Raw genomic sequence first — 27,705 nt, 5'->3', positions numbered from 1 at the left:
GTGAGGTTTTGATCTGATTAATTAAAAAAGGTACTATCAAGATGCAATGAGTAATTGTAAAGGAAATGGTATTTTAGACATTATTGCAAGGGAGATGGAGTTAGGATGTATTACTCTAGATTCGTCACGCCAAAACTTGAACCAAAGGGTTTCATTTTAGTGAGCTGCAATGAGACATTAAGATAGCATTCGGGGAGATGAAGCATAAACTGCAATGGTTGAAGTCATATCTTGCATAAAGATGCTTGTGGATTTTGGAGTTTAGTTATCCAGTTTGCAAGGCATAATGCAAACATTCCTCATGATGATATCCAAGGACCCATTCTTAGGGCAGTGTTTCCAACTTTATTTGCTTTAATGACCATCTATCAGAAGATCAGAAGCAGGGATGTTCAGTTTCATTCCCAGTTTTTGAGCAAATAAATGAAGCCAGATTTGCATGGAGAAAGTCCCAATATTCAACGATAAACTTTTCAGTGCCAGGCTGTATTTGTGAAGTGCAAGACAAAGGCTGCATATCCTGCAGAAAATGTGCATGAGCCCTTCATTCATTTTCATTTTATGAACAGCTTTTATGTAAATATTGTCAGCTTTTCTCTTTATTGTAAGATTCTGATGTACAGGTCCACTCCCGGTTATAAAATCCTGACTTGTGTATAGTCCATACATATGATTGAGCATATGGGGAAACTGGTGGGATGGCTTTGCCTGCTGCTGCAGAGCCCCTGGCAGCTTTGTCATATGGGAACTTGGTTTGTTGCAAAATTATTGCATCTGGCAGAATCTGGTTGAGTTATATTCCCTATTTTAACTATACTTTGCCTTTGATTGGCCTATATTGTCTTTTAAATCCATAGTCTGGTGGCAGCATTTCTAAATTAAGAACTGTGTGGGCACTGAGCAGTTCTCTGGCATCTTGTCATGACTTGAGTAGAACCTGTATGTAGAGTAACATGGAGGGCCCATTATTTAAAAGCCTGTGGCATAATACATTACTTCTGAAAGTTGTGGCTCATACATTGGCCTTATTCAGAATGAACAAAAATGCACAAAATTGCTGTTCAGTCTTTAACATGGAGGCAGAATTACCTTAATCAGCCAAGTGGAGTTTTGATGAATGCAAAACAAACAGTGAACACTAGAGGAAGTTTGTGGAGCACAATTTTGAAAAAATCAATTGCATGTGTGAATTTACTCAGTTTTGGTGGTGGGGTGGTAGAAGCTTAATTCTTTTTTAAGGCTTGAACATTCATGGAAATTAGGAGCTGATTTGCATCACTGTCATTTCACAATTGCTTGTTTTGGACACCATTGTTACAGCTTGCAGTTGATTCTGAGGTTGTAATGGTGGCGTAGTGCCATCGGTGCCGGACTTCGGGACGAAAGGTCCCGAGTTTGAATCCAGCCAGCTCCCCTGCATGCTTTCCATCCGTGCCGGGTTATAAGCTGGTGGTCTCTTTGGAAACTCACCCAGCAGAAGGCAATGCTGTAACTTGCCTCGTACGCTGTTCCACACTACATCAGAGAGGCGTGGAGGGAAATTGTCCGCTAACCAGAGAAACTCCAGATGCGACGTACAAAAAAAATTTGATCATATAGTAATGTATTTTTTAATCTATTTATTGTTTTGGTGCATATAATTTTGTAGTCAATTGCTGTTCTGCAATATTGTATGGTGTTCAACAGTAGTTGACAAATCGTGTTGCTCTTTACTTGCTAAAGCAAGTGTATTTTACCATCTGGATCAGAGTTGAATTCAAATTGACTTCATGAAGATACTGAAGCTAAGGAAAATTACAGTAGAGTGTTTCTGTGTTGAATCATTGGGTGAGACTTGCATTTTGGCAGGCAGTTCTTGTATAGGTTTTTACTTTCAATTTGAATACATGCAAAACTTGAATATTATGTAGTCATTTTTCTTAAGTGAAGGTGCCTCACTATTTTTCTGATCAGTTAAAAAGTAGGATGTCGCATGTGCAGAAGTCAAAATAAAATACTGGACAGACACAAAATATAATTAGTCTGATGAAACATTGGCCTTCAATTTGATCTAGAAATTCTAGAATATGAGTGGAATTTTTAGTCTACAGAATTGTAATTGAACCTGTGAAATAAAAGAAGAATGCTGGGACCATTGATGAGGAAAGAAGCCATGTTTTGATTTTATCTTTCATCAGAAATGGCGGGGGGGGGGGGGAAGAAGGTGTTGGGGAATAATTTTTTTTTCAAAATTCCTATTGTCCAAGGCCGGTTGGTGACGTAGTGGCATCAACGCCGGACTTCGGAGCGAAGGCTCCCGAGTTCAAATCCAGCCGGCTCCCTTGCACACTTTCCATCCATGCTGGGTTGAGTGTCGAGCTAGCAACTCGGCCTTGTAAAAGTAAGAAAGCCTGCTAAAAAAAAAATGCCGTCATGACAGCGTTCCGATGACTCCACTTGGAGTTAAGGGTTTTCTTCTTCTATTGTCCAAGCATTTGTACCTCCACTATGTAGGCTTAGACTTGGTGTCCACTTTTGTTAATGAATGCAGTTGTCCCCAATTTTATGTTTGCCTTTTGCGAACAAGTAAAGAAATGGTTGAATGAAAGCAGCTAAACCTACTGGCAAGATCCTGTGTGGTATCAAGCCCATGTGCAGAATAATCTGGACATGTAAGATGGTCAGAACAAATACTGCTTAAGGAACAGCTGAAAAATTTTGACAAAAGGCAAAGCCATGGCTTCATTTTCCACATGTCTCCAGTACAGAGTGCAAAGGGTACAGGAGAAAATTATGCTGTTGAATCTTATAAGATGAATGGCAATGGATGGTGGGGGTAGTTAAGACTACTTATTGTTGATCATTTTCTAACACTTGTGTGAATATTAGACACTACTTATTATTTCAGTCCTGAACTTATCAGTCTAGCTGCAGGTGGGCACATCTTCCTTAATTATACGAGGTGACACAAATGTAACTGAGCAAGGCAATGATTAGCAAATGTCAATGTTTGTCAACAAATATCAACAGGAAAGCAAGGTCATTGATAAAGGATCTGGTGGTTGGAACGTGAACATTTTCCTTTAGCTCCTTACAGTTTTTTTTTGTTTGAGACTGGGGTAGGTCACTCTGGATTTATTTTTGCTTGTCCACTTTTGGGCCAAGTCTGTAATAAAGTCTGGTATTGTGATATTGCCCCATTTGGATTCTTCCAAGATGGAGTGTCTTTGGTAATCAGTATTACTTGAAAGCTCACCTTGTGAGCCTCTCACTATATTATTTGAAGCGGCAGTAATGATGATCATGATGCTGTAGTTTTGAATTTGCATGTTGGCCAAACTTATGACCAATTTTCTTTAAAAGATTTGCAGGGGGATGGGAACCATAGTACCAGAGCAGATAGTGGAGTAGGGTTGAAAATAAATGATGTTAAAAGTTCATTCAAAGTCACAAATAGAAGGGTTGTGTGTGGTGGTAATAATCTTCTGAGGTGTGTCTGTTTCAATGTAAGGAGTATTGTGCAAAGGCTGACGAGCTGAGTGCGTGGATTGACACATGGAATTACGACATTATAGCCATTAGTGAAACCATAAGACCATAAGACAAAGGAGCAGAAGTAGGCCATTCGGCCCATCGAGTCTGCTCCGCCATTTTATCATGAGCTGATCCATTTTATCCTATTTAGTCCCACTGCCCCACCTTCTCACTATAACCTTTGATGCCCTGGCTACTCAGATACCTATCAATCTCTGCCTTAAATATGCCCAATGACTTGGCCTCCACTGCTGCCCATGGCAACAAATTCCATAGATTCACCACCCTCTGACTAAAAAAATTTCTTTGCATTTCTGTTCTGAAAGGGCGCCCTTCAATCCTGAAGTCATGCCCTCTCGTACTAGACTCCCCCATCATGGGAAACAACTTTGCCACATACACTCTGTCCATGCCTTTTAACATTCAAAATGTTTCTATGAGGTCTCCCCTCATTCTTCTAAACTCCAAGGAATACAGTCCAAGAGCGGACAAACGTTCCTCATATGTTAACCCTCTCATTCCCGGAATCATTCTCGTGAATCTTCTCTGTACCCTCTCCAACATCAGCACATCCTTTCTTAAATACGGAGACCAAAACTGCCCACAGTACTCCAAGTGAGGTCTCACCAGTGCCTTATAGAGCCTCAACATCACATCCCTGCTCCTATACTCTATTCCTCTAGAAATGAATGCCAACATTGCATTCACCTTCTTCACTACTGACTCAACCTGGAGGTTAACTTTAAGGGAATTCTGTACAAGGACTTCCAAGTCCCGTTGCATCTCAGAACTTTGAATTCTTTCCCCATTTAAATAATAGTCTGCCCGTTTATTTTTTCTGCCAAAGTGCATAACCATACACTTTCCAACATTGTACTTCATTTGCCACTTCTCTGCCCATTCTTCCAATCTATCCAAGTCTCTCTGCAGACTCTCCGTTTCCTCAGCACTACCGGCCCCTCCACCTATCTTCGTATCGTCAGCAAACTTAGCCACAAAGCCATCTATTCCATAATCCAGATCGTTGATGTACAATGTAAAAAGAAGCGGCCCCAACACTGATCCCTGTGGAACACCACTGGTAACCGGCAGCCAACCAGAATAGGATCCCTTTATTCCTACTCTCTGTTTCCTGCCAATCAGCCAACGCTCTATCCACGTATGTAACTTTCCTGTAATTCCATGGGCTCTTATCTTGTTAAGTAGCCTCATGTGTGGCACCTTGTCAAAGGCCTTCTGAAAATCCAAATATACAACATCCACTGCATCTCCCTTATCTAGCCTACTGGTAATTTCCTCAAAAAATTGTAATAGGTTTGTCAGGCAGGATTTTCCTTTAAGGAATCCATGCTGAGTTCTGCCTATCTTGTCATATGCCTCCAGGTACTCTGTAACCTCATCCTTGACAATCGACTCCAACAACTTCCCAACCACCGACGTCAAGCTAACAGGTCTATAATTTCCTTTTTGCTTCCTTGCCCCCTTCTTAAATAGCGGGGTGACATTTGCAATCTTCCAGTCTTCCGGAACCATGCCAGAATCTATCGACTTTTGAAAGATCATCGCTAATGCCTCCGCAATCTCCACAGCTACTTCCTTCAGAACACGAGGGTGCATTCCATCTGGTCCAGGAGATTTATCGACCTTTAGCCTATTCAGCTTCCTGAGTACTTTCTCTGTCGTAATTGTGACTGCGCACACTTCTCTTCCCTGCCACCCTTGAGTGTCCGGTATCCTGCTGTCTTTCTCAGTGAAGACTGGTGCAAAATACTTGTTCAGTTCCTCTGCCATCTCCTCATCTCCCATTACAATTTCTCCAGTATCATTTTCTATCAGTCCTATATCTACTCTCACCTGTCTTTTACTCTTTATATACTTGAAAAAGCTTTTAGTATCCTCTTTGATATTATTTGTTAGTTTCCTTTCATAGTTAATCTTTTCTCTCTTAATGACCTTCTTGGTTTCCTTTTATAAGGTTTTAAAAACTTCCCAATCCTCTGTCTTCCCACTAATTTTTGCTTCCTTGTATGCCCTCTCCTTTGCTTTAACTTTGGCTTTGACTTCTCTTGTCAACCACGGTTGCATCCTTTTTCCACTCGAAAATTTCTTCTTTTTTGGAATATACCTCGCTTGCACATTCCTCATTTTTCGCATAAACTCCAGCCACTGCTGCTCTGCTGTCTTTCCCGTCAGTGTCCCTTTCCAGTCAACTTTGGCCAGTTCCTCTCTCATGCCACTGTAATTTCCTTTACTCCACTGAAACACCGACACATCAGATTTCGGCTTCTCTTTTTCTAATTTCACAGTGAACTCAATCATGTTATGATCACTGCCTCCTAAAGGTTCCTTCACCTCAATCTCTCCAATCACCTCCGGTTCATTACACAATACCCAATCCAGTACAGCCGATCCCCTAGTGGGCTCAACAACAAGCTGTTCTAAAAAGCCATCTCGCAGACATTCTACAAATTCTCTCTCTTGAGATCCAGTGCCGACCTGATTTTTCCAATTTACTCGCATGTTAAAGTCCCCCACAATTATCATAACACTGCCCTTCTGACAAGCCTTTTCTATTTCCAGTTGTAATTTGTAGTCCACATCCCTGCAGCTGTTTGGAGGCCTATAAATAACTGCCATCAGGGTCCTTTTACCCCTGCTATTCCTTAGCTCAACCCATAAAGATTCTGCACCTTCCGATCCTATATCACCTCTTTCTAACGATTTAATATCATTTCTTACCAATAAAGCCACGCCTCCCCCTCTGCCTACCTTCCTATCCTTCCGATACACTGTGTATCCTTGGACGTTCAGCTCCCAGAGCCATGCATCCTTTAGCCAGGTCTCAGTGATGGCCACAATATCATACCTGCTAATCTGTAGCTGTACAACAAGATCATCCACCTTATTCCTTATGCTGCGTGCGTTTAAGTACAACACCTTAAGACCAGTATTTGATACTTTTTGCTTTGATTTCACTGCAACTTTAACTTGGCTGCAGGAGGGGCAGCACTGGCAGCTTAATGTTCCAGGGTTCTGATGTTTCAGACGTGATAGAGGCAGAGGAACGAAGGGTGAAGGTGGGGTGGTTGGCATTGCTAGTCAGGGAAAATGTTACGGCAGTGCTCAGGCAGGACAGATTAGAGGGCTTGTTTACCTAGTCCGTATGGGTGGAGCTGAGAAACAGGAAAGGTATGACCACATTAATGGGGTTGTATTATAGACCACTAAATAGTCAGCAAGAATTGGAGGAGTAAATTTGCAGAGAGATAGCAGGAAACATAAAGCTGAAATGTGTTCAGGAAAGTTTTCTAAATCAATATATAGAGGTAGCAACTAGAAAGGATGCAATATTAGATCTATTAGGAAATGAGTTAGGGCAGGTGACGGAAGTGTGTGTAGGGGAACACTTTGGTTCCAGTGATCATAACACCATTAGTTTCAACTTGATCATGGATAAAGTTAGATCTGGTCCTCGGGTTGAGGTTCTAAACTGGAAAAGGGCCAAATTTGAAGAAATGAGAAAGGATCTAAAAAGTGTGGATTGGGCCAGGTTCTCTGGCAAGGATGTGATTGGTAAGTGGGAGGCCTTCAAAGGAGAAATTTTGAGAGTGCAGAGTTTGTAGATTCCTGTCAGGATTAAAGGCAAAGTGAATAGGAATAAGGAACCTTAGTTTTCAAGGGATACTGGAACTCTAATAAGGAAGAAGAGAGACATGTATGACATGTACAGGAAACAGGGAGCAAATAAGGTGCTTGAAGAGTATAAAAAGTGCAAAAAAAATACTTAAAGGGATCAGGAGGACTAAAAGAAGACAAGGTTGCTTTGGCAGTCAAGTTGAAGGATAATCCAAAGAGCTTCTACAGGTATATTAAGAGCAAAAGGATAGTAAGGGATAAAATTGTTCCTCTTGAAGATCAGAGTGGTCGGCTATATATGGAACCAAAAGAAATGGGGGGAGATTTTAAATGTTTTTTTTGCGTCTATATTTACTAAGGAAACTGGCATGGAGTCAATGGAAATAAGGCAAACAAGTAGTGAGGTCATGGAACCTATACCGATTGAGGAGGAGGAGGTGCTTGCTATCTTGAGGCAAATAAGCAGATAAATCCCCAGGACCTGACAGGGTATTCCCTCAGACCTTGAAGTAGACTAGTGTTGAAATTGCAGGGGCCCTGGCAGATATATTTAAAATGTTGGTATCTACGAGTGGGGTGCCAGAGGATTGGAGGATAGCTCATGTTGTTCCGTTATTTAAAAAAGGCTCTTAAAGTAATCTGGGAAATTATAGCCTGATAAATTTGACGTTGGTAGTAGGTAAATTATTGGAAGGAGTACTGAGAGATAGGACCTACAAGTATTTGGATAGACAGGGACTTATTAGGGAGAGCCAACATGGCTTTGTGCGTGGTAGGTCATGTTTAACCAATCTATTAGAGTTTTTTGAGGAGGTTACCAGGAAAGTGGATGAAGGGAAGGCAGTTGATGTTGTCTACATGGACTTCAGTAAGGCCTTTGACAAGGTCCCGCATGGGACGTTAGTTTGGAAGATATAGTCGCTAGGTATACATGGAAAGGTAGTAAATTGGATTAGACATTGGCTCAATGGAAGAAACCAGAGAGTGGTAGTGGAGGATTGCTTCTCTGAGTGGAGGCCTGTGACTAGTGGTGTGCCACAGGGATTAGTGCTGGGTCCATTGTTATTTGTCATCTATATTAATGACCTGGATGATAATATGGTAAATTGGATCAGCAAATTTGCTGATGATACAAAGATTGGAGGTGTAGTGGACAGTGAGGAAGGTTTTCAAAGCTTGCAGAGGGATTTGGACCAGCTAGAAAAATGGGCTGAAAAATGGCAGATGGAGTTGAATACAGACAAGTGTGAGGTATTGCACTTTGGAAGGACAAACCAAGGTAGAACATACAAGGTAAATGGCAGGGCGCTAAGGAGTGCAGTAGAACAGAGGGATCTGGGAATACAGATACAAAATTCCCTATAAATGGCGTCACAGGTAGATAGGGTCATAAAGAGAGCTTTTGGTACATTGGTCTTTATAAATCAACGTACTGAGTATAAGAGTTGGAATGTTATGGTGAGGTTGTATAAGGCATTGGTGAGGCCGAATTTGGAATATTTGTGCAGTTTTGGTCACCAAATTACAGGAAGGATATTAATAGGTTGAAAGAGTGCAGAGAATGTTTACAAGGATGTTGCTGGGACTTGAGAAACTGAGTTACAGAGAAAGGTTGAATAGGTTAGGACTTTATTCCCTGGAGCGTAGAAGAATGAGGGGAGATTTGATAGAGGTATATAAAATTATGATGGGTATAGATAGAGCGAATGCAAGCAGGCTTTTTCCACTGAGACTAGGGGAGAAAACAAAACAGAGGACATGGGTTAAGGGTGAAGGGAGACAAGTTTAAAGGGAAGATTAGGGGGGGGCTTCACACAGATAGTGGTGGGAGTGTGGAATGAGCTGCCAGATGAAGTGCTAAATGCGGGCTCACGTTTAACATTTAAGAAAAACTTGAACAGGTGCATGGATGAGAGGTGTCTGGAGGGATATGGTCCAGGTGCAGGTCAGTGGGACTAGGCAGAAAAATGGTTTGGCACAGCCAAGAAGGGCCAAATGGCCTGTTTCTGTGCTGTAATGTTCTATGAATGTTACTGTTAGATATTCCCCCCAACAATCTTGCATTTTCATGAGTATTATTACAATAACTAGCTTTACATTCCAAATGTGTTTAGTTACGGTGCAATTCAGACCTATCACCTGATGTTTACTATCTTTTTGCTTGTCTGTTGTCGCAGTCACAACATTGTACCTTTATTAAATTTCATACGATGGCTGGACTCTGCTTTCAACTGTCCAAACTCTCTTCAGATTGTCCTGGAGTGCAAAGATAATCCTTGGTGACTTTTCATTAATGCAAGCAGTCTTTTTAAAACTCATTTCCTACTCCTCTGTTCTACCTTCAAGAATTGCAAGGAACTTTGGTCTTGAAGGTTGAGACCATTTGATCTGTCAGCTCTTTTTGTTCCTTTCCAGACCAAGCTTTGAGCTGCCCACTGCTGAGTTCGAGCCTATTTGCTTATCCAGTCAAGAACACTGTAAACTTGCCTTGCCCATGAGTTCTACAGTTTGTTCTGTTGATCCCATTTGCACCAAATGACTTCAGAGGTTACATGTGCTTTCGTGATTAAATGCCACCTCTCTCCTCCAACACTGCCTAGCACTGACCACATTGTATTAACTTTGATAACTCCTCATTCTCTTATAATTGTCACTGCCCTTCCAATGCTTCTGAATTTACTGAATTGCCTTTCTGGAATTCAGTATTAAATCAACAAACAATTCTTCAAACTAAACATTAAGGCTGAAGCAATTTGTTTTTTTTAAAGTAAGTTTTGATTCCTGTACAAGGGGGAGATGGAATTGGTAGTTTGGACATTTAAGGTCAATGAAATAACTTTTGGCAAACAAGATGCCACTTTTAATCTTTCTACAATCTTTTTACTGAATACCATCCCAAAACTATCACCTGCCTAGCTGTTTTGTTTGTAGACTCTTGCTTAAGCACCATACTAAGCAGAAAATGCTATGTAAGTTTTTGATTTTGACAAATTGTACTAGCATTTCCATACTTTCAAAATGGAAATTCACTCTCCTACTCAAGCAGGTCACTCTTTAGATTGAGTAAAGCAAATTTTTTTGGTGTTCAGGTCTTTGCTTTTGGGAGGTTTTCCTTCTTTGTGACAGAGGGAACCTGGGAATTAAATCAGGCATAGCTGTCAAGTTGGATGCTTAAAATGCTTGATTCATATGGAACACTAAATGGTAAAAATATACTTGGGGGGAGGCTGGTGGATTTTGTGTAATATATTACTTTTAAAATAAGGGCTTATAACCTTTTACTACCTGTCTTACATTCTTTATTGCTTGCTTTGCAGGAAGTTTGGGGAGCGACCACAACCTAAACGCCTTACCAGGTAAGATACTATAAATACATCCTGCTTTCTCCTAAATTGGTTTTGGTTTAGAAATAGAAAAATATCACACATCTTCCATGGAAATACAACACCTAGATAAAAGCTACAAGATTAAATGAGAAAATTCTGAAAACCGCTGCCTATCAAATCGATATTTTAATTGCACACAACTGCTTAGTGTACTTTGTGATTCAAAAAATGTTTTTGTAGCTTTAATCTTCAAATTAATTAAAGTGACTTTAAAATGTAACTCACAGTTGCAAGACAAAGATTGTGAACCCTTTGCAATTATCTGGTTTTCAGCATTAATTACTCATAAAATGTGTTCTGATCTTCTAAGTCACAATAATACAAACACAAACTGCCTAAATTAATAACACACAAACAGAACTTGTACTTTTCATATCTTTATTGAACACATTGTTTAATCATTCACAGTCCAGGCTGGAAAAAGTATGTGAATCCTTGTATTTAGTAATCGGTCGAATCTCCTTTAGCAGCAGTAACCTCCACCAAACGTTTCCTGTAGCTACTGATCTGACTTGCACAACAGCAAGGAGGAATTTTAGACCATTCCTCCAAACAAAACTGTTTCAGTTCATCAATATTTCTAGGATACCTGCATGAGCAGCCCTTTTCAGGTTACGCCACAGCATCTCAATTGGGTTAAGGTCTGGACTCTAACTTGGGCATTCCAAAACATGAATTTTCTTTTAAAACCATTCTGTTGTTGATTTACTATTGTTTTGGATCATTGTCTTGTTGTATCATCCAAATTCTATTAAACTTCAATTGACGGACTGCTACACTGACATCCTCCTGTAAAATGTCTTGATGCAATATTGAATTCATTATTCCAAAGCAACCCAAACCATGATGCTCCTTCCATCATGCTTCACAATTGGGTTGAGGTTTTGGTGTTGGTGTGCAGTGCCCTTTTTCCTCCAAACATAGCTGTGTGCATTTCTGCCAAAAAGTTCAACTGCTGTCTCATCTGTCCATAAAATATTGTCAGAGAAGCATTGTGGAACATCCAGGTGGTCTTTTGGAAACGATGTGCAGCAATGTTTTTTTTGAAGAGCAGTGGTTTATTCTGTGGTATCCTTTCATGAACACCATTCTTGTTCAGTGTTTTTCTTACAGTGGACACTTGAACAGAGACTTTAGCATGTTCTAGAGATTTCTTTTGGTCTTTTGTTACTATCCTTGGGTTCTTTTTCAACTCCAGCATTGCACATTGTGCCCTTTGTTTGATCTTTGCCGGAAGCCCATTCGTAGGGAAGAGTAGAACGGTACTGAATTTCCTCCATTTGTAGATGATTTTTCTTACTGTGGACTGATGAACCCTCAGATCTTTAGAAATGCTTTTGTAGCCTTTTCCAGCTTCCTGCACCTCTACAATTCTTCTTCTAAGGTCCTCTGAAAGTTGTTTTGATCGAGATATGCTACGCAGATCTTTCTTGAGAAGAGTAGGCTCTGTCATTAAGCTGACTTTGTAATTTTTTTTATATAGGCCAGGCACCTGTACAACCTACAGCTCCAATCTCATCTCATTGATTGAAACACCTACTTCCAATAGCTTATGCAGAAGACATTATCCTAGAGGTTCACATACTTCCTTTGAACTTAGTCTGTGATAGTTTAAATGGTGTACTCAGTATTGATGAGAAGTACAATTGTTTATTAGTTTAGGCAGATTGTCTATTATTGAGAGTTAGATGAAGATTAGATCATATTTTGAGTAATTAATGCAGAAAACCAGGTAATTTCAAAGGGTTCACAAAGTTTTTCTTGTAACTGTATGTCACATTTCCATTCCTTGTACAAATCAACAAATGAATTCTAAATGTTTCAGTTCCAGGGTTTTTAGTTTTGTTATGTTATGCTATATCTTGTGTTTCTATTTAGGGAAGCAATGAGAAATTACCTTAAGGAGCGTGGCGATCAAACTGTACTAATTCTACACGCTAAGGTTGCACAAAAATCTTACGGGAATGAGAAAAGGTGAGTTAGTTATACAACATGTTTGAGTTGTCTAAGTCCCCATGGAAAAGGATGACGTTATATTTTATCCTTTTAGGTCCTTGGGATGTTCTGAAGTGCTTTGCAGCAATTGGGTTGCTTTGCAAAAATGGTCACACTGGAACGATCTTTTAGTGCAATCGCCTCCATGACCAATTTTTTTTTTTAAGTTCAAAACTCATTATTGTTCATTGGATGAAAAACATTTTCCTCAGTTTCCCTCTGATCTTTCTACAAATTGCCATACAAAGTTACTCACATTAGGTTGTTCTGGCAGACAGAAGGAGAATCTCAAGAGGCTCTCCAGCTATATTAAGAGCAAAAGGATGGTAAAGGACAACATTGGTCCTCTTGAAGATTATCTTTGTCATCTATTCACAGAGCTGAAAGAGATGAAGGAGATCTTAAAATTATTAAATTAATTTTTTTGTATTTGTATTATCTGGGAGACAGACATGGAGACTGTAGAACTGAAGCCATAGAGTACTGAGGTCATGGACTTCATCTGTAGTATAGAAGAGGAGGTGCTGGCTCTCTTAAAGCAAATTAAGATAGATAGATCCCCAGGGTCTGGTAATGGATATCTTGGATTAAGTTGATATATCATACCCCTGCAGCTTCGGTTTTTACTAATAATCAAAAGATCTCCCTTTTTTCGCTTATTTCGGGGTACTAGGCAGGGATGTCCTCTTAGTCCATTACTATTTGATATTGCTGGAGAACCTTTAGCAATTGCTATTCAAGATTCACCTAATATCCTTGGTATTACCAGTGGGAATGAGATACATAAGTTATCATTATATGCAGAAGATTTGTTATTATATATTTCTAATCCTGAGAAATCCATTCCTACAGTTTTATCCCTGTTGGCTCAGTTTAGTAACTTTTCTGGTTATAAATTGAACCTTAATAAGAGTGAACTGTTTCCCCTAAATATACAGGTTCCAATTTATGGATGTTTACCATTTAGATTGGTTGCTGACTATTTTACTTATTTAGGGGTTAAAATTCCAAAAAAGTACAAGGATTTATTTAAGGCTAATTTTTTTACCTTTAATTGATCAGATTAAACATCTGTCTGTTTACTAAATGGTCACCAATGTTTCTGACATTGATAGGTCGGGTCAATGCTATCAAGATGATTATTTTACCTAAATTCTTATATTTATTTCAAGCGGTGCCAATTTTTATTCCGAAATCCTTTTTCAATAATGTTGATTCTAAAATTTCTTCATTTATATGGCAGAATAAAAATCCTAGGTTAGGGAAAAGATGTTTACAGAAGTCTAAGAAGGAGGGTGGTCTGGCATGGCCGAATTTTAGATTTTACTATTGGGCAATTAATATTTGATATTTAAAATTTTGGACATGGGACTTGGACATAATTTCAAATCCACATTGGGTAAATTTTGAATATAAATCTGTACAAGGGTTTTCACTGGGTTCTATCTTGGGGATTTCGCTTCCCTTTGCTCTTTCTAAATTGCATAAACAAATGGATAATCCAATAGTTAAATATACTTTACGAATATGGTTCAATTTCAAAAATTTTTTGGGTTGAATCAATTTATCCTAGCAAGTCCTATTATATCTATTTTTATTTCAACCCTCTATTATGGATCAAGCCTATTTGGCTTGGAAAACCAAAGGTATATTACAATTTTGTGATCTATTTTTGGATAATTGTTTCATGTCCTTTGAACAATTATCTAATAAATATAATTTGCTTAGATCCCATTTCTTTAGATAATTACAGATTAGAAACTTTTTAAATACTGTTCTTCCTGAATTTCTATCTAACGGGTATTTTGGAAAAAAATTTAGATTTAGATCCTTTTCAGAAAGGTGTAATAGCAACTATTTATAATATAATTAGGAAAATATGTCCAGACGTATCTAATAAAATTAAGAGTGATTGGGAAAGGGAACTTAAGCTTACCTTACCTATTGAAAAATGGGAAAAAATTCTTCAATTAGTTAACTCATCCTCTATATGTGCTAAACATGCATTGATATAGTTTAAAGTAGTACATAGGGCCCATATGTCTAAGGATAAATTAGCTTGTTATTACTCCCATATAAATCCTGTATGTGATGGAGGTCACACTGAGATAGCTTCTTTAACTCATATGTTTTGGTCATGTCCTTTTTTGAAAAAATACTGGAAAGATATCTTTGATATTATTTCAACTGTTCTGAGTATTGATTTACAACTTTGCCCTATTACCACAATTTTTGGTTCACCAATGATAGAATCAAATCATTTAATGTCTTCAGCTCGTCAGATGATTGCATTTCTTACATTAATGGCTAGAAGATCCATTTTGCTGAATTGGAAAGAGATTAATCCTCCCACCACACTTCATTGGTTCTCTCAAACTATGTGTTTAAATTTAGAAAAAAATAAGAAGTGTCATTTATGATCCTTCTGTTAAATTGGAAAAGACTTGGAGGCCATTTATTCAACACTTCCATATGATGTAATTTGACCTTTACCAAACATATTTTATTTCTTTTAAATATATGCAGAGAGGAGCGGAGTCAATCACACTAGTGGTTCTTTTTGACGTTACACAATAGCCCATGTCTTTTTCTTTCCTTAGTTTAGTTGGTTAGCATTGTTTAGATTAGTTTTTTGGGGAGTATTTTGTATGATTCTGGGAGGTTTAATACCTGTGTGCAACAGAGTTTATATTTATATATGCAAACAACAGGAATTCTGCAGATGCTGGAAATTCAAGCAACACACATCAAAGTTGCTGGTGAACATAGCAAGCCAGGCAGCATCTCTAAGTTAGTCCTGACGAAGGGTCTCGGCCTGAAACGTCGACTGTACTTCTTCCTAGAGATGCTGCCTGGCCTGCTGCGTTCACCAGCAACTTTGATGTGTGTTGCTTATATTTATATATGTTAATTATTAACAATGTAATCCTAATAGCTTTGTATTAATACTATGTTATGTTTAACAATTTGATATTAATTAAAAGATTGAAAAAGAAAGGACATTGCCTGTATGGTCTTTCGGAAAGCCCTTCATGGGAAGCTGGTCCAGAAGATTAATTCTCTTGACATTCAGGATGCAAGAGTCAATTGGATTCACATTGCCTTAGTGGGCAAGGACAGAGTAGCAGTAGATAGTTGTCTCTCTGATTGGAGGCCTGTGACTAGTGCCAGAGGTACCAGTGCTGGGTCTGTTGTTGTTGGTTGTCATCTATATTAATGATTAGATAATGTGGTAAACTGGATCAGCAAATTTGTGGGTGATACCAAGACTGGAGGTGTAATGGACAGTGAGGAAGGCTATCAAAGCTTGCAGCATGATCTGGAGCAGCTGCTGATACAGTTTGGTGTTGAAGTCAATGTAGGACTGCTTTCGGGACCCCAGCTCTGGACTTTTCCCTCGGGGTTTACTCCCATAGCCTTCCTGATGAGTGGGTATAGCTGCAAGGCATTGGAGATTTGAGATCAAAGTTCTTCTAGATGATCTGCCAACCAAGGCTGATGAGCCCAATCTGCCTGAAGCGATGGCTTTAAGGCTCCAGTAACCTGCCCTTCACTCTTTCTCTTGTCAGTACAAACTGTTCCGCGTGGCTTAGTAGCTAAGACACACATGAAGATCAGGAGCTGGACTTGGTTGTCAGACGATCTTTGAGGCGCACACCATTGGGAGCTTGTCCCCATTACCACCCTTGGCTATAACAACCTTAGGAACTAGTAAATTAGTAGACATGAAATCTTCAAAGCCGAACAACCTTTATACAAATGTCCTCTTTCTTCTTCCTGTCAATCCGTGTAACAGTCATGTAGGTCAGCATTTAGCCCAGTCTTTACCACCAGTCTCTGTGTCAAGTCATTCATGAAGCTTCTGGAGCTATAGCTCCTATCTGCCTCTTGTAGAAGACAAATCTTGGTTATACACCTGTCCAGACAGCTGGTCTTAATGCATACCTGTCGCAAAAATCCTCTTGTCTGCAAATACTTGAATGACTCTTCCCATGATCCGTGGGTCAACTATAAACACAATGTCTCCTGGGAGGAAATTAGTTTTAGACCTGACCACTTCTGACATTTCTGTCAGTGGTATATAGTCCTTAACCCATTGTTTCCATGTATTGGACCTGTTTTCATGTATTTGGACCCAAGTTTGACATGTATTGGACCTGTTTTCATCTACAGTGAGCATAAATGTCTTCCTTTTGGAACTCTCCTGGTGGTAAAGATGGTGAGGCCTTCAGAGGCAATTGGTAGTTAGGTGTTAAGGCTTCCAAATCATTATTATCGGAGGATGCTTTCGTAATTGGACTACTGTTGATAATAGCCTCTACTTCGCAAAAGACTGTGTGGAAATTCTCTTTGTCAAGATTCTGTACTTTTATGGTGGAATTGAGGACCTTTTGCTCCCATGACCTGATCAATTTCTTCCATACCTTCCATGATGTGAACCAGCTGGGGCATTAAAAATCCACTTAATTCCTTTTTGAAGAAAGGCGTAATTGATCTGTGCATGATTCTACTTCTCAGTGGCTCCTTGTAACTCACGCTTAACTCCAACAAAGTTTGTTGCATTATCAGAGCATAGTTCGTGAACCTGTCCTCCTCCTGCTCTAAAGATTCGAAGTGCATTAACAAAGAAATCTGTGTCTAAGAAGATGCCACTTCAAAGTGAACAGTTTGTATAGCTAGACAGGTAAATATGATTCCATATATTTTCCCTGTATTCTTGCTCTTCACCTCGAAAGGTCCAAAATAGTCCACTCCTGCATGTGTAAACGGGAGTTCATCTGGAGAGTCTGGTCCAGAGGTACAGTGCCTATAAAAGGTATTCACCCTCTTGGAAGTTTTCATGTTTTTCTGCTTCACAACATTGAATCACAGTGGATTTAATTTTGTTTTTGTCACTGGCCAACAGAAAAGACCCTTTCGTGTCAAAGTGAAAACAAATTTTCTACAAATTGGTCTTAATTTATTTCAATTATTAAGCACAAAATAATTGCATAATTACTTATCCCCTTCATGTCAGTATTTAGTAGATGCATCTTTTTATTCTTTACAAAGCTGCTCAAGCTCTGTCATATTGCATGGGGATCATGAGTGAACAGCCTTTTTCAAGTCCACCGACAAATTCTCAATTGGATTAAGGTCTGGACTCTGACTTGGCTACTCCACATTCACTTTGGACATTCACTTTGTTGTTTTTAAGCCATTCCTGTGTAGCTTTGGCTTTGTGCTTGAGGCCATTGCCTTGCTGGAAAACAAATCTTCTCCAAAGTCGCAGTCGTCTTGCGGACTGCATCAGGTTTTTCTCCAGGATTTCCCTGTGCCTTGCTGCATTTAATTTGTCCTCTACCTTCACAAATCTTCCAAGGCCTGCTGCAGTAAAGCATCCCCATTGCATGATGCAGTCACCAGCATGCTTCGCGGTAGGGATGGTGTGTTTTTGATGATGTGCGGTGTTTAGCTTATGCCAAATGTACTGTTTAGTCTGATGGCCAAAGGGCTCAATTTTGGTTTCATCAGACCGTCGAACCTTCTTCCAGCTGACTTCACAGTCTCCCGCACGCCTTCTGGCAAACTCTAGCTGATATTTCATTTGAGTTTTTTCAACAATGGCTTTCCCTATGCCACTCTCCCATAAAGCTGTAACTGGTGAAGCACCCAGGCAACTGTTGTTGTATGTGCAGTCTCTCCCATCTCAGTCACTGAAACTTGTAACTCCTCCAGAGTTGTCATAGGTCTCTTGGTGATTTCCCTTACTAGTCCCCTTCTTTCATGGTCACTCAGTTTTTGAGGATGGCCTGCTCTAGGAAGATTTACAGCTGTGCCATATTCTTTCATTTCTTGATGGTTGACTTAACTGTACTGCAAGGGATATTCAATGGCTTGGGAATTTTTTTTGTATCCATCTCCTGACTTGTGCTTTTCAATAACCTTTTTGCGGAGTTGTTTGGTGTGTTCTTTTATCTTCATAGTGTAGTTTTTGCCAGGATAATGACTCGCCAGCAGTTGGACTTTCTAGATATAGGTGTATTTTTACTGCAATCGTTTGAAACACCTTGACTGCACACAGGTGATTGCCATTTAACTAATTATGTGACTTCCAAAACCGATTGGATACATCAGTGATGATTTGGTGTGTCATATTAAAGAGGGTGAGTACTTAAGCAAAAAAATTATTTTATGTTTTATATTTGTAATTAATTTATATCACTTTGTGGAGATCTGTTTTCACTTTAAACATGAGTCTTTTTTTCTTGATCAGTGTCAAAAAAGAAAAAGCCAAATTAAATCCACTGTGATTCAATGTTGTAAAACAATAAATGATGAAATTCCAAAGGGGATGAATACTTTTTTTAGGCACTGCAGATCTTCCATGTGCTGTAATCCTGGAGCTGCATGCGACCATTGAGAAATAACACACTTAGATAGGATTCTTCCAATAGCTGTACTAGCATCTGGAATCCAATATTTTTGGCACAACCTGGATAACATGTTTATAGTCACCATGTCCCACTTCTTGATGTACGTGCCTCAGAATGATGTCTGAGATGTGGAGATCCTTTGCTGAGAGGGGACCTCGCTGACCTGACCCTTGGTCTTTTCAATTGCTCTTTCCAAAGAATACCCTTGTTCTTCATCCGAGTCAGACTGAGTAAGAGCAATGTTTTCTTGCTTCCTCTTCCAACTAAAAAAAGGAGCAGAATCTAAGAATCCAGGCCACTGTCTTCCTCAAACAGAACACAAGCGAGGAATGTTGGATGAGTGTTACTGCATCCACCTCTTCAAGTTTGCATGGCATAGATTGTAACACTCCCCTTGACTATCTAGAAGCATGTGCTGCTGGGCCACGAGGAAACGATATGATTTGGCGATATGAAATGATATGAGTCAGCTGCACCTTTCCTCATTCCCTGTCACGCCCACTGTTGAACTTGAACACACGCGAGGTCATTATGCACACAAGGTCATTGGTTGGTCGTTAACCTACAACTATTCGATGAGTAAAAAACAAATGTTGCTTGCGAGTTTCTTTGGAAGAGGTGGTAGGGGACATAAAAGGCCTAACGATGATGATAATACAGAGACTGCAAAAAACTGTTCCTTCAACAGAAAATACAACGAGTCGTACATAAAATATGGCTTTATTGCGACCGGTGACTCGCACGCTCCAAGCCTCCTTTGTGTGACATGTGGAGACAAGCTGTCTAATAGAGGCAATGAAGCCCTCAAAACTGTTTCGGCACCTTGAGTCTAAGCACCCTGCACTTAAAGATAGACCTGTTGAGTTTTTTGAGTGGAAAAAACGTGAGCAAGCGGGACAGAAGCAAGTGCTGAGAGCCACCACCTCCACAAATGCTGCTGCTCTGAGAGCGTCGTACTTAGTGGCTAGCCGTATTGCTAAGGTTAAGAAGCCTTTCACTGTTGGTGAAGAATTGATTCAACTCAATTTGTCACTTCAGGGGAGAATGACAACTGTCTTCAAGTTGGCAGATCAAGTGTCTGCTTTCAAAGCCAAACTGGAACTGTAGGGTCGACGAGTGGACAGGGGCATATTTGACATGTTCCCAACATTACCTGGTATTTTGGGAGAGACTGAGGCTGCATCGTCCTTCTCACAGCTGGTGCGCGATCACCTATCTTCGCTGTTGACAGAATTCAAGTGTTACTTCCCAACTGCAAATGACCCAAGGTGTGCAAAGGAATGGGTTCATGACCCATTTGTGAATGTCCCCGGTGAATCATGCATGTCAGTGTGAGAAGAAGATCAACTCCTTGTGCTTGCAAATAACGGTGGGCTAAAAAGTATGACATCACATCTCTGCTGGCATTCTGGATCAAAGTCAAGGCTGAGGTAGCCACGAAAGCACTGAAAACATTGCTTCCATTTCCAACATCATACCTCTGTGAAGCAGGATTTTCTGCAATGAATGCAATGCAAGCTAAATTGTGGAATAGACTGGACATAAGGAACCCCCTTCGAGTATCGCTGTCTCCCATCACCCCTCGATGGGACCGTCTTGTTGCAGGGAAACAAGCTCGGGGCTCCCACTGATTCAGCAATATTGGTGTGTTGCAATGAATTTATATGTTCATATGAGGAAAATATACACTGTGTGTTTAATATTCAAACGTTACTTAAAATGTTATGATGCTATTGACTTATAAGTGACTTATCACTATATTCATGCGAGGAAAATATGCGCTGTGTGTTTAATATTAAATTCGTTAGATAAATCCTTTTAGAAATGAAATTGAGTGTATTAGCCACTTATAAGTGATTTATAGTTGACTTATCACCTATATTCCGGTCGTGATTAACACCCCCCCCTCGACCCCCCCGCAAGAATATTGTCAATATTAAACCGGTCCGTGGTGCAAAAAAGGTTGGGGACCCCTGATCTAGCAGATGCTCTTGAAAATCTAGCAGAAGTTCTCCATAACATTTAGGATTCACAGGCCATTCTCTTACAAGTTGAAGAAGATACTGAGGCTCTGACACCCATGTCTCATTTCTCCTTCTGTTGTTCGGCCTGTCTCGGATTGTGATCTTAAACTTGAAAGTATCAGACTGAGTGCATCGTTGTACACTCAATACTCTCCACTGAGGTATATCTTGATCCAAATCCAAATCCAAATCCTTCATGTCGTTCACTCTTTGCTTTTCTGGTATCACAGCTCACACACTATTGTTTATCCACTTTTTGAGACGAAAGCCACCTTTAGCACAAATGGATACAAGATCATGATAAAGAGACATCACTTCTTCCTCAGAGGACTCTGACATAAGGCAGTCATCAACATGGAAGTATCGCTGAGCTGTTTTTCATTGTCTTTTACACATTTCCTAAGAATGAAGCTCGATGGGAAGGTTGCTCCAAAGAGATGTACCGCCATTCTAACGTCCACCATATCTTGACTAAGGTCACCATCAGGCCCCAAGAGAAACCTCAGCATATCAGTATCTTCCACAGTGTATTCAACATGGCCATTATCATCATTGGTTCTTTTTTGAATCTAGTCATGACTCCAGTCAGTGAGGTAGTAAGGTCTGGTCCCTGTAAAAGCTGAGAATTAAGTGATGTTCCCTGAAAAATCACCCCACAGTCAAACATAAAATAAACATTCCCTATTCTGGAGTGATAAACACCACGATGTGGAATATACCAGACTTTCCCATCACTACGTTCCAGATCCTTTGCTGGCACTCTTTCAGCATGACATTTGGAGATTACATACTTCATGAAAGCTGTGAAATGACAAATCCTCCTCAAAGCTCTTCTTTGGATTTTGAATGTGCGGTTCAGCAATCTTTCTTCCTATTATTTGGCATGTTAATCTTCTTTCTCAAAGGTGAAATAATCTAGTAGTAGCCATCCACAGTTTTGCAGAATTTGCAATCAGATCCATGAACTTGTAATCTTGACAAACCAAGTTGTTTATCCTGCATTCAGAAGTCTGCCTTGAAGTATTGTTGTCAAAGCTCGTTCAAGTTCAAAACTGAGATCCTGTTAACTGTCAGCTTTGGCTGAGCATCATCTCTTCCATCCATGGTCTATTCGCAGTGCAACCCAATATTGTCCTAATTGTGTAGGATCCATCGTTGACACTGGAAATCATTTGCACGTATGTCCCTATCAGCAGCTCAATTTCTTGCAAATGGACATGTTTCAGGTGAGACCATCCCTGGAAATTCCTCTGTCGTGGAATGTTCCCTTTGTGGACAGGCATACTCTCCTGTGTATATATGTTGGACAGTTCACAACAGTTTTCACTATCTAAGCTAGCTACTTCCAATCCTGAAACAATGTAGATACTCGATCTTCTCTTGACTTATGGTGTATAAGAAAATGCATTTCCTTTTTCCTGTGAGGTTGAGCTTCTTCATTAAGCCCACTGTGCAGAACACTGCTGTACTTCCTTGATCTAGGTAAGCATAAGTTACCTCTAAAAGAGAAAATCTGCTGATGCTGGAAATCCAAGCGACACACAAAATGCTGGAAATCCAAGCAACACACAAAATGCTGGAGGAACTCAGCAGACCAGGCAGTATCTAAGGAAAAGAGTACAGTCAATGTTTCGGGCCAAGACCATTCATCAGGACATAAGTAATCATTGTTTTGTTACCCTTCTTAGACTTCACTTGTGCTAGAACTATGGGAAGTTTACAGTCATGATCACCAGCCCCTATCAGCCCATTAGATACTAAGGCACAGCTCACTGCTGTGTCTAATTCTTTCACGACTTGTTTTGATTCTGCACCCTTTTCAGAGTGAATATGAATTATGTTGGAATGCTTGCCACTCCATACCTTACATGAAAAACGCTTCCTGCCATCCTTGTTGATGTGTCTTATACAAAACAGACACCAGTTTCTTTTAGGAAGGCAATCTGCTTTCTTTTTCAATCTCTTTATTAATTTCAAAATATAGAAACAAAACATAGCAATAATACAAATAGCAGGAGATATATTGTTACACTTAAAAAAAGTAATTGCAAAACCAAGTAGTGTAAATTAACAAAGCTCCCAAACATGTAGAACTAACCACGGATAATACAAAGCAAAAAAAAAACTGGGAAAAAAAATCATGAAAAAGAAGAAAAAACAAAACAAAAAAAAAGCAAACCCCATCCCCAAAGAAAAACAAAATTAATCAACTAAACTAAAAGACTTGGGCAAAACTAACAACTTAAAAATGGAAAAGAAGAAGACCTTAGTGTCGACGACTCCATTCCCCTCCAACAACAGTACAGAGAGATAAAACAAGTTTGGAAATGATCAAATTACATCAAATGAAAATGCTGAATGAATGGCCTCCAAGTTTTTTCAAACTTAATGGAAGGGTCATAAACTGCACTTCTAATTTTCTCCAAATTCAAACACACCATAGTTTGTGAAAACCAATGAAATACAGTAGGAGGGTTAATCTCTTTCCAATTCAACAAAATGGACCTTCTAGCTATTAAAGTAAGAAATGCAATCATCCTTCATGATGAAGAGGTTAAATTATTTTTGTCTATCATTGGTAGTCCAAAGATAGCAGTAATTGGATGAGGTTGTAAGTCTATATTTAGGACCGTTGAAATAATATCAAAAATATCTTTCCAATATTTCTCCAACAAGGGACATGACCAAAACATGTGGGTTAGAGAAGCTATCTCGGAATGACATCTGTCACATATTGGATTAATATAAGAGTAATAACGAGATAGTTTATCTTTGGACATATGAGCCCTGTGCACTACTTTAAACTGTATCAACCTTTGCTTAGCACATACAGAGGATGAATTCACCAACTGAAGAATTTTTTCCCATTTTTCAGTCGGTATATTAATCTCAAGTTCTCTTTCCCAGTCAGCTTTAATTTTATTAGAAGCATCAGGACATAAATTCATAATTATATATAATTGCTACGACACTTTTCTGAGAGAGATTTAAATCTAAGATTTTTTCCAAAGTGTCCATTGGATATGGTTGTGGAAAATTAGGGAAGACAGTAATTAAAAAGTTTCTAATCTGTAGATATGTCAAAAAGTGAGATCTGGGTAAGTTATATTTATTAGAGAGTTGATCAAAAGACATAAAACAATTATCCAAAAATAAATCGCGAAAAGATATTATACCTTTGGTTTTCCAATCAAAGTAAGCTTGATCCATCGTGGAAGGTTGAAAAAGAAAATTTGATATAATGGAACTTGCTAGAATAAATTGATTAAACCCAAAAAATCTTCGGAATTGAAACCATATATGTAAAGTACGCTTAACTATTGGGTTGTTCATTTGTTTATATAATTTAAAAGAAGTAAAAGGAAGTAAAGTTCCTAAAACCGAACCCAAGGAAAACCCTTGTAATGAATTAGATTCAAGATTTACCCAATGACGGTTTAAAAATGCGTCCAAATCTTGTAACCAAAATTTTAAATATCGAATATTAATTGCCCAATAATAGAATCTAAAATTCGGGAGGGCGAGCCCCCCCCCTTTTTAGATTTCTGTAGATACCTTTTACCTAACCTAGGATTTTTATTTTGCTAAATATATGAGGAAATTTTTGAAAAAGATTTTGGGATAAAAATTGGAACCGATTGGAATATATACAAAAATTTGGGCAAAATGATCATCTTAATAGCATTAATCCGACCAATCAAAGACAAAGAGATTGGGGACCATTTGGTAAATAAAAGTTTAATCTGATCAATTAAGGGTAAAAAAATTAGCTTTAAATAAATCTTTATATTTTTTCGTAATTGTTATCCCTAAATATATAAATGAATCAGTAACCAATTTAAATGGTAAACGTCCATAGATAGGTACATGCTTATTTAAAGGGAATAATTCACTCTTACTAAGATTCAATTTGTAACCAGAGAAGTTACTAAATTGAGCTATCAGATCTAGGATAGCAGGAATTGACTTCTCTGGGTTAGAGATGTATAACAACAAATCATCTGCTTATAATGATAATTTATGTATTTCGTTTCCTCGGGTAATACCAACAATATTTGGCGAGTCACGAATAGCAATTGCTAAAGGTTCAAGAGCAATATTAAATAGTAAAGGACTAAGAGGGCAACCTTGCCTAGTACCACGAAAAAGACGAAAAAAAGGAGATCTATAATTATTTGTACAAACCGAGGCTACCGGGGAGTAATATAACAATTTAATCCAAGATATAAATGTCAAATTAAAATTAAATTTCTCAAGAACATTAAATAAATAAGGCCATTCAACTCTGTCAAAGGCTTTCTCAGCATCTAGTGAGATAATACATTCCGGGGTAGTAAATGAGGGGGTGTAAACAATATTCATTAACCTCCTAATATTAAAGGATGAATAGCGATTTTTAATAAATCCAGTTTGATCCATGGAAATAATTTGAGATAACACCTTCTCCAGTCTAGTTGCTAGAATTTTTGAAAAAATTTTAGAGTCTACATTCAGAAGAGATATCGGTCTGTATGATGCACAATCAGTAGGATCTTTATTCTTTTTAAGAATTAAGGAAATAGAGGCTTCATAAAACGATTGTGGTAATTTACGTAAACTGATTGCTTCCTTGAATATTCTAGACAACTTAGAAGAAAGAATGGAGGAAAAAATTTTAAAAATTCCATTGTAAACCCATCCGGACCGGGTGCTTTACCGGAATTCAATGATGAGATTGCAGTTATTATTTCTTCCTCTGAAATGGAAGTTTCTAATGATAGGCAATCTTCAGGTGATAGTTTCGGAAAACTCAATTTACTTAAAAAATCATGCATGAAATTAGAATCATGAGGAAAATCAGAGTGATATAAAGATGTATAAAATTCTTGAAAGGTTTGGTTTATCCCAGCATGATCAACTGTGAAAGTATCATCCTGTTTGCGATTCTTAGTAATTTGATGTTTAATCGAATCAAATTTCAATTGATTAGCCAGTAATTTACCCGATTTATCGCTATGAATATAAAAATCACTTCTAGTTCTCATTAATTGATTTTCGATCGAGGATGTTAATAATAAGCTATGTTCCAATTGGAGTTCAACTCCGTGTTCGTACAGCTCCTTACTGGGAGAAATAGCATATTTTTTATCGACTTCTTTAATTTTATCAACCAACAGAAGTATTTCATTGTTAATACGTCTTTTCAAACCAGCCGAATAGGAAATAATCTGACCACGGATATAAGGTTTAAAGGCGTCCCAAACAGTTCCATTGGAAACTTCTTCCGTAGTATTAGTTGAAAAGAAGAAATCAATCTGCTCCTTTATAAATTTGACAAAGTCCTGATCTTGAAGCAAAATAGGGTTAAATCGCCATTGTCTGCTAGTACAAGAGGTGTCCATTAACTTGATGGAAAGTTTCATTGGAGCATGATCTGAAATAGCAATAATGTCATAATTACAATCAACTACATATGGAATCAAACGAGAGTCAATCAGGAAATAATCAATTTGGGAAAAAGAACGATGTGCATGTGAAAAAAAGGAGAATTCCTTATCATTTGGATGTAGAAATCTCCAAATTTCTGAAATCCCAGAATCCAACATAAAAGAGTTAATAATAGTAGCCGACTTATTCAGTAAAGCCGGACTACCTATGGATCTGTCCAACATGGGATTCAAACATAAATTAAAATCACCGCCCATTATCAACATATACTCGTTTAAATTAGGAAAGGAAGTGAGTAAGTGTTTAAAAAATTCAGGATAATCCACATTCGGAGCGTAAACATTAACCATAGCGACCTTTTTATTAAAAAGTACCCCAGTAATGAACAGAAATCTGCCATTAGGATCTGAAATAATGTCTTGATGAATAAATGTAATTGAGGGATCAATAAAAATTGAAATGCCTTTAATTTTGGCTGGAGCATTTGAATGGTATTGTTGGTCTTTCCAAAACTTAAAGAAGCGTTGATTGTCCTCTTTCCTTATATGAGTCTCTTGTGCAAAAATAATATGAGCATTCAGTCTTTGGAACACTTTGAAAATCTTTTTCCGTTTTATTGGATGGTTTAAACCATTTGTATTCCAAAAGACAAAATTAATAGTATGAGCCATAATTGAAAATTAACCCTTTGGTAAGTAAGGGGTTAACCATAATGTGAGCTCATGAAATCGGAAGAGGAATACATGATTAGAGAGGAACCGGAAATCTGGACACTGCGGACATCTTTGTAGTTCTGAATCAGCCCAATAGAAAAAATTAGAAAAGAAAAAGACTACCCCCTCCCCCAACCCCAAGTAGAACCCCGAACTAAGCCAGAGAAGGCTGAAGAAAGCACTAACTAATACTAACTTTAACCCCATTTCTGCAGGGGGCAACTCCAAAAATATATGTTAAATAGGTGACCTCCCGAAGACTAATATATGTAAAAAATAAACAGTATAGTAAATTAGTCTACATAGTAAAAATTACTAAAATATATGAAATAAAAAAAATAGTATCAGTACATATAATTAGTTAATTATAAGCGAGTAAATAAAAAATCGCTTCCAAAAGAAGAAAAAAGGGTTATGGGAAGAAGAAGCATAAGAGCATGGCGTCCCGAGAAAAAAAGGAGATTATACAAAAAGAAAGACAAGTCGCCATTTTAATTATGCGAAAACCAAAAATAGGAAACATATAACTAAAAATGACCGTCGGATCAGATCATTAATAATAACGAGAAAGGGAAATGATGTTATTCACAGGAGA

At 38.5% G+C, this 27,705-nt stretch overlaps 1 protein-coding gene across 2 annotated transcripts in view; it reads left to right on the top strand.

The window, feature by feature from the left end:
• Positions 1-27,705, top strand: part of rbpjb (recombination signal binding protein for immunoglobulin kappa J region b) — a 149,174-nt gene that overhangs the window by 40,903 nt on the left and 80,566 nt on the right. For both annotated transcript variants that reach the window (XM_063043331.1, XM_063043330.1), the window contains 2 exons: positions 10,467-10,505; positions 12,414-12,509. In XM_063043331.1, the coding sequence (XP_062899401.1) occupies positions 10,467-10,505; positions 12,414-12,509 (135 nt within the window). The remainder of the gene's footprint in view (positions 1-10,466; positions 10,506-12,413; positions 12,510-27,705) is intronic.

The sequence above is a fragment of the Mobula hypostoma genome, chromosome 3 (genome assembly GCF_963921235.1).
Source record: "Mobula hypostoma chromosome 3, sMobHyp1.1, whole genome shotgun sequence".
In the NCBI taxonomy this organism is placed as follows: domain Eukaryota; kingdom Metazoa; phylum Chordata; class Chondrichthyes; order Myliobatiformes; family Myliobatidae; genus Mobula; species Mobula hypostoma.
This window is presented reverse-complemented; position numbering and strand designations above follow the sequence as displayed.